General features: G+C 53.0%; 1 protein-coding gene across 1 annotated transcript in view; it reads left to right on the top strand.

Annotated features, from left to right (window-relative positions):
• The window catches only part of ARHGEF19 (Rho guanine nucleotide exchange factor (GEF) 19), a 14,653-nt gene extending 10,011 nt beyond the window's left edge, over positions 1-4,642 (top strand). Inside the window, exons 13-16 of the mRNA XM_011939880.1 lie at positions 47-205; positions 705-784; positions 3,244-3,348; positions 3,754-4,642. Of these exons, the coding sequence (XP_011795270.1) occupies positions 47-205; positions 705-784; positions 3,244-3,348; positions 3,754-3,911 (502 nt within the window). The 3' untranslated portion in view covers positions 3,912-4,642. The remainder of the gene's footprint in view (positions 1-46; positions 206-704; positions 785-3,243; positions 3,349-3,753) is intronic.
• Positions 4,643-7,217: the final 2,575 nt, after the last annotated feature.

The following is a 7,217-nucleotide window of genomic DNA, read 5'->3' on the forward strand; positions in this document are numbered from 1 at the left end:
AGCCAGGGCCCAGGCCAGGCTGACCTCCCCTCCCCCGGTCCTCCAGGCTAGGGAAATTTGCCGTTTTCGTCCATGCCAAGATGGCTGAGCTGCAGGTGCGGGACCTGAGCCTGAAGCTGCAGGGCATCCCTGGCCACGTGTTCCTCCTCCAGCTCCTCCATGGGCAGCACATGAAGCACCAGTTGCTGCTAAGGGCCCGGACGGAGTGAGTGGGCCTGGGTATGGGGAGAGGGGAGGCTCTTCCTCCCCATGACGGGCACCCCTGGGACATCCTGGCCTTGTTCCTCCCCAAGTGCTCATCTCTTCCCTGGCTTGGGCAGGACACAGGGGCAGAGGGCAGGGCTGGAGGCCAGAGCGGGAGTGCCTGCCCTACAGGTGGTGTTGGGGGGCTGCCACCTCCTCCTCAGCCTCTGGGCATCTCTTGGATGTAAACCTCTACACCCTGCTATCTCTGGCTTCAGGACTGTGGCATTAGGCAGGATGGGGGTAGGGCTGGCATTCAGGGGTTCTGGGCCTGTTATGCTCAGAGCTGGGTGGGGCACAGGCTTGGGAACAGGGTTGTGGGGTGGGCCTGGGGTGGGGCAGACATGACTTGGGTCCTGGGCCTGGACATCATGTCTGGCTCCCCCAGCCTTGGTTTCAGCACCCTGCCCTGGGCAACTGCACTTTGCATGTTGTGACAATTGAGCCTCCCTCTTCCCTAGAAGTGAGAAGCAGCGATGGATCTCAGCCTTGTGCCCCTCCAGCCCCCAGGAGGACAAGGAGGTCATCAGTGAGGGGGAAGGTAGCTCATCCCTGCTGTTTACATCCCTGGGCCGGACCCTCGCCCGCCCTCCTCCCCTCCCATCCTGGGTGCTGTGTTGCCGACAGGGCTATGGGGAGAGAGATCAACTTCTGGGGCAGTCAGGGGTAGCTCTGAGGAACCTTGAAGGCTGGGCAGAACTTACATAGCACAGGTGGACTCTGTGTCCACAGGCAGCATCCTGGAGATCACAAAGCCTTCATAGCCTCCCATTTCGCCCCTGTTTTACAAGTTAGAAGAGAGATTCAGAGATAAACGGACTTGTGTAAATTCACCCAGCCAGTAAGTAGCACGGCTGAGACCAGAGCCTGGGTCTGTCTCCATCTTTGCATCAGTTGCAAACAGGACAAGAAGCAGCCAGAGCCAGGGTATGAGGGGTGGTGGGGGTTGTGGTGGCAGCTGAGGGATCTGCTCAGTTGGAATAAAGGTTTCTCCTTTGGGTGTGAAGTGAGGCTGGTAAGCCAGGGTGCGACCTAATCATAGAGAGCCTCCCTATAGTGGCCCTAGGAAGCTATTGAAGGTTTGTTTGGGTTTTTTTGAGACAGGGGCTTGCTGTGTTGCCCAGGCTGGAGTTCGGTGGTGCGATAATGGATCACTGTAGTCTCAACCTCCTGGGCTCAAGTGATGCTCCTGCCTCAGCCTTTTGAGTAGTTGGGACCACAGGTATGCACTACCACACCTGGATACCACACCTTTATTTTTATTTTTTGTAGAGACAGGCTCTTGCTATGCTGCCCAGGCTGGCCTCAAACTCCTGGACTCAAGCAATCCTTTCCCTTCAGCCTCCCAAAGTGCTGGGATTACAGCATGAGCCATCGTGCCTGGCTTATTGGAGGCCTTTTTTTTTTTTTTTTTGGAGACACAGTTTTACTCTGTACCCCAGGCTGGAGTGCAGTGACGCAATCTCTGCTCATTGCAACCTCCGCCTCCTGGGTTCAAGGGATTCTTATGCCTTAGCCTCGTGATTAGCTAGGATTACAGGGACTTGCCACCACGCCCGGCTATGTTTTTTTGAGACAGTCACCCTGTCATCCAGGCTGGAGTGCAATGGCACAATCTCAGCTCACTGCAACCTCCTCCTCCCAGGTTCGAACAATTCTCCTGCCTCAGCCTCCCAAGTAGCTGGGATTACAGGCGCCCACCACTACGCCTAGCTAATTTTTGTATTTTTAGTAGAGGCAGGGTTTTGCCATGTTGACCATGGCTGGTCTTGAACTCCTGGCCTCAAGCGATTCACCTGCCTCAGCCTCCCAAAGTGCTGGGATTACAAGTGTGAGCCATTGCACTTGGCCTTATTGGAGACTTTTGAGCAGAGGAGTTAGGGCTGAGCTTTAGGTAGTAAAGGGAAAGAAAGGGCACTCATGCCCACTGAGCGCCTGCCACAGGCTAGGCCCAGGGCTAGGGGCTTTGTATTTGCATTAAATCTAATTTAATCCTCATGGCAACCCTACCAGGTAGACATTTTTCATATCTGAGAAAACTGAGGCTCAGAAGGTGAAGTAAATTGGTCACACAGCCAGTAAGTGGCAGAACTGGGATTCAAGCCAGGTCTGGCCCCCCAGTCTGGGGCTTTGGATGCTACCAACCCACCTGGTCTAATGAAAAGAGCTGAGGACCAGGAAGGGGGTAGACGCTCTGGCTTGAGCTAGGAGTCCCACCTGGCTGGGGTAAGCTCCCAAGTGATCACGGGACCACTGAAGGATGGTCATTTGACCCCTGAAGGATGAGGAGAGGTTGTCATGAAACGATCTGGGGAAGAGTATCTGGCAGAAAGAAGAGCTGGTGCGAAGGACCTGGGGAAGGAGGGAGCTTAGAGTGAGGAACAGCAGGGAGGCTGGTGTGACTGGAGCTTTGTGAGCGAGTAGGGAGGGAAAGTGGAGGGGAGAAGATGAGGCTAGCAGGGGGTGATGCCAGACCATGAAGGGCCTTGTAGGGCCTAGGGAGGAGTTTGGATTTTATTCTAAGAGGATTGGGAAGCCTTGGAGGGCTTTAAACAGGGGAGTGATGCAGCTTGAAACCCAGTTGGGAAGGATGGGCCAAAGGGAGCACCACAGCGATGTTAGGGGCATATTGCAGGGCTGTTACTGTTTTGTGTGAGGTGTCTGGGGGCAGTTGGACATTGGAGTCTGAAGGACAAAAACAACGTATTGGCTTGAGCTGGGGAGGGGACAACCCTTGGTATAGAGGCAGAAACCGAAGCTGGGAGGGAATGGATTCATGCCGCACTTGTGTTTAGGGTAGGAGACTAGATAGACCAGGATGGGCAGAGGGTACGCCTGCTTGGATGTGGGCCTGTGGCATGGGAGTGGCAGAGGAATAGCAGCCTCAATGGCCACCTTCCCACCCCCTTGCTTCCTCCTACTGCCCCTCCCTGCCCTACCCATGCTCCTTCCCCTGTCATCCTACCCTTGGGACTCCCTGAGCCTCCCTTGGGCTGTCAGATCGCCCCCAGGTTCAGTGTGTTAGGACATACAAGGCACTGCAGCCAGATGAGCTGACCTTGGAGAAGACTGACATCCTGGCAGTGAGGACCTGGACCAGTGACGGTGAGGGGGCCTCCTGGGAAAGTCTCCCTGATGGGGCTCAGGTGGGCAGGAGGTGGCTAGATGACTAAGATATCACAGAGAAAGGCTCTGCAAGTGTTGATCTGCCACAGCATGTGGGAATCAGGTTAGACAAGAAGAGGAACTTCCTGCTTGTAAAGATATAGGATTGAGAGTGATGGGGGAGAGTGGGAAATACCCTTTCAGAGGATGTCAGGAAAAACAGGTCAGAAGTTCATCTACAAGACCGCTCGAGACAGGGTCCTTCCTGGAGCTGAGAGATGCTGAGATGATGTCACCTTGGCTCCAAGGGTGCAAACAAAGCTTGCATCAGGGCTGAGGTGTTCCCTTCCAGGCCTGGCTCTGGTGCCCCTTTGATGCTGTTGTTCTTGGCCTGTGTGTCCCTAGGCTGGCTGGAAGGGGTCCGCCTGGCAGATGGTGAGAAGGGGTGGGTGCCCCAGGCCTACGTGGAAGAGATCAGCAGCCTCAGCGCCCGCCTCCGAAACCTCCGGGAGAATAAGCGAGTCACGAGTGCTACCAGCAAACTGGGGGAGGCCCCTGTGTGAGGGGCAGCCATGGCCTGGGACAGCACCTCCATGCCTGGTTCCCGGATGGTTCTGGAGGGGCCTGCAGTGTCTCCATGCCCCAAGCTGCTCCTGCTGGCACTTCACTTCTGTGGCCTTGGCATTGAGGGCACAGGGTGGGCACAGGAATGGGGGCGCCTCCAGAGGGTATCTCTGTCCTCCTGCTCCTCAGTGTCCACACTTCAAGGCCAACGGCAGTTTCTTCCTCTGACATGGGGACCATAACAGGTGATCACTGATACCTGGCAAGGACTGGGGCCCTCTACTTTCTGTGCCCTCAATCCTGCCTGACTCTTGGTCCTTCTGGCAGGGACCTGGCTGGGGAATGTTCTGGTGCTGGTGGTGCTGGGACCTAAATATATATTTAGATATATCTGGCATCTTGTCTACCACCTCCCCTGGCCAGAGCCCGAGTCGGTGCCTGGTTGCTGTGTCTTGTCTGTAAATAAACTCCTTTCATGCCTTTGCTTGGAGTCTGTGATCCATCTGATGCTGCCCCACCCCCGCAGTCCTGTTTTCCCAGCTAAAGACCAGGAGTCTCTGGCTGGCTCCCAACTGGGGCTTTGCATTTCTCTCGAGTTCACCTCTGAGCTGTAAGAGAGTGACCAGGGGGCAGGGGGACGATTGTGTATCAGCTAGGCTGCTTTCGGCTGCAAGTAACAAAATGTCAGATACAAATAGGCTTAAACATTAAAGAGATTTGATTAGTTCTTTATTTGTTTCCTGTGGCTTCTATAACAGAATTACAACAAACTGAGTGACTTAAAGCAACAATATTTTCTTCTGTCACGGTTCTGGAGGCTGAGTCCAAAATCAGCAGCACTGGGCCCGCCCCCGGGGCTGTGCTCCCTCCTGGGCTCTCAGGGAGAGCGGTTCCTCGCCTCTTCCCACTGCTGGTGGCTGCAGCGTTCCTTGACTTGCAACCGTATCACTCTGATCTCTGCCTCTATGGTCACATTGCCTTCTCTGTGTGTCTATACCAAATTTCCCTCTGCCTCCCTCTGATAAACAAGTGATTGCATTTTCAGGCCCACCCAGATAATCTTCCCATCTCATAATCCTTAATTTAAATCACATCTTCAAAAACCCTCTGCCCACTGTCCCCCGCCCTCCTCCACTTTTTTGTCATATGAGGTAACATTCACAAGTTCCAAGGACTAGGGCATGGATATCTTTTGGGGGCCATTTTTCAGCCCAACCTGGAGTGTAGTGGTGCAATCTTGGCTCACTGCAACCTCCGCCTCCTGGTTCAAGTGATTCTCCTGCCTCAGCCACCTGAGTAGCTGGAATTACAGGTGTCTACCACCATGCCCGGCTAATTTTTATATTTTTAGTAGATACGGGGTTTCACCATGTTGGCTAGGCTGGTCTTGAACTCCTGGCCTCAAGTGATCCTCCTGCCTCGGCCTCCCAAAGTTCTGGGATTACAGGCATGAACCACCATGCCCAGCCCCTCCCACAGTTGTTATCACTGAGAAGTATAGAGCCAATGCAGGCTTCAGGCAAGGCTTGATCCAGTGACTCAGTGATGTCACTGAGGACCCAGTTCTTTCCATTTTTCTACTCTGCTGTCCTTGGTGTTGGCTTTATCCTAAGGCTTCCAGGGGCTTCTTCATTCACATCAAACATGGAATAAGATAATTGTCCTTGTCTCAGGCTTCCCAGAGTCCTGGGAGTCTCTCTGATTGGATCAGCTTGACTCACATGGCTACCTCCGGGCTGATCATGGCGGTGCAGATGAGCCTAGCCTAAGTCCTGTGCTCTTATCCCTGGAGCCAGGCTGGGGAGTTGTCTTCCCTGGAATCCCATGGATTCCCAAGTGGAACTTGGTGGCTGCTGCAAAGGAGGGGCGGGTGCTGGAGAGGCCGGTGTTTATTATATCACCCAGGAGAGTGGAAGGGCCTGGGAATAATGAACTTGGAGATGTGAACACCTGTGGGGATGGGAGCATCCTTCAACCCTCCAAAGGAGGTCATGGGGCAAAGAAAACAGGTGAGTCAGGGTGATCCAGGGGGCAAACGTGGGACAGCTGGGGAGAAGCTCAGATTCATGAGGAAGTCTCTGGGAATGACTTTCTATCATGGTGTAGTACAGGGACGGAGGAGCATGTGGGCTTAGGAAGCAGACACATTGGAATTTTTGGTTTTTTTTGATAGGGTCTTGCTCTGTCGCCCAGACTGGAGTGCAGTAAGTAGTGTGATCATGGCTCACTGCAGCCTCCCAGGCTCAAGCAATCCTCCCGCCTCAGCCTCCTGAGTAACAGGAACTACAGGTGCGCACCACCCTGTCCAGCTAATTAAAAACTTTTTTTTTTTAGATGAAGTTTTGCCATGTGTTGCCCAGGCTGGTCTCAAACTCATGGGCTCAAGTGATCTTCCTGCCTCAGCCTCCCAAAGTGCTGGGAAAACAGGTGTGAGCGACCATGCCCAGCCTTGAATTTTTTTTTTTTTTTTTTTTTTTTGAGATGGAGTCTTGCTCTGTCACCCAGGCTGGAGTGCAGTGGTGCGATCTCAGCTCACTGCAAGCTCTGCCTCCTGGGTTCAAGCCATTCTCCTGCCTCAGCCTCCTGAGTAGCTGGGACTACAGGCGCCCGCCACCACACCTGGCTAATTTTTGTATTTTTAGTGAAGACGGGGTTTCACTATGTTAATCAAGCTGGTCTAGAACTCCTGACCTCAGGTGATCCACCCACCTCGGCCTCCCAAAGTGCTGGGATTACAGGTGTTAGCCACCGCGCCCAGCTTCCAGCCTTGAATTTGAATTCAGCTTCTGACATCTATATCCCATGTGATTTTTAAAAAATGAACTTTTTGTTTTGGAATACTTTTAGGTTTATAGAACAGTTGCAACAATGGTACAGAAAGTTCCATCCACCCCTTTCACAACTTCCCCCGTTGTTAGCATCTTACGTGACTACGGTACAGTAGTCAAAACTAAGAAACCAACACTAGTACACTGCTATTAACTGAACTCCAGACTTGATTTGGATTTCACCAGTTTTCCCACTAATGTCCTTTTCTGTTCCAGGATCCAATCCAGGATCCCACATTGCATTTAGTTGCTGTGTCTTAGTCTTCTCCGGTCTGTGACAGTTTCTCAATGTTTCCTTGGTTTTCATGACCTTGTGGACTATCCCTCAATTTGGGTTTATCTGATGTTTTTCTCATGACTAACCAGGAGTTATGGGTTTGGAGAAGGAATACCACAGAGGTAAATAAAGTGCGTTTCTCATCACGTGATGCCAGGAGGCACGTGATGTCCGCTTGACTCATCTCTGGCAATGCTAGC

The sequence above is a fragment of the Colobus angolensis genome, unplaced genomic scaffold (assembly GCF_000951035.1).
Source record: "Colobus angolensis palliatus isolate OR3802 unplaced genomic scaffold, Cang.pa_1.0 Scaffold185, whole genome shotgun sequence".
In the NCBI taxonomy this organism is placed as follows: domain Eukaryota; kingdom Metazoa; phylum Chordata; class Mammalia; order Primates; family Cercopithecidae; genus Colobus; species Colobus angolensis.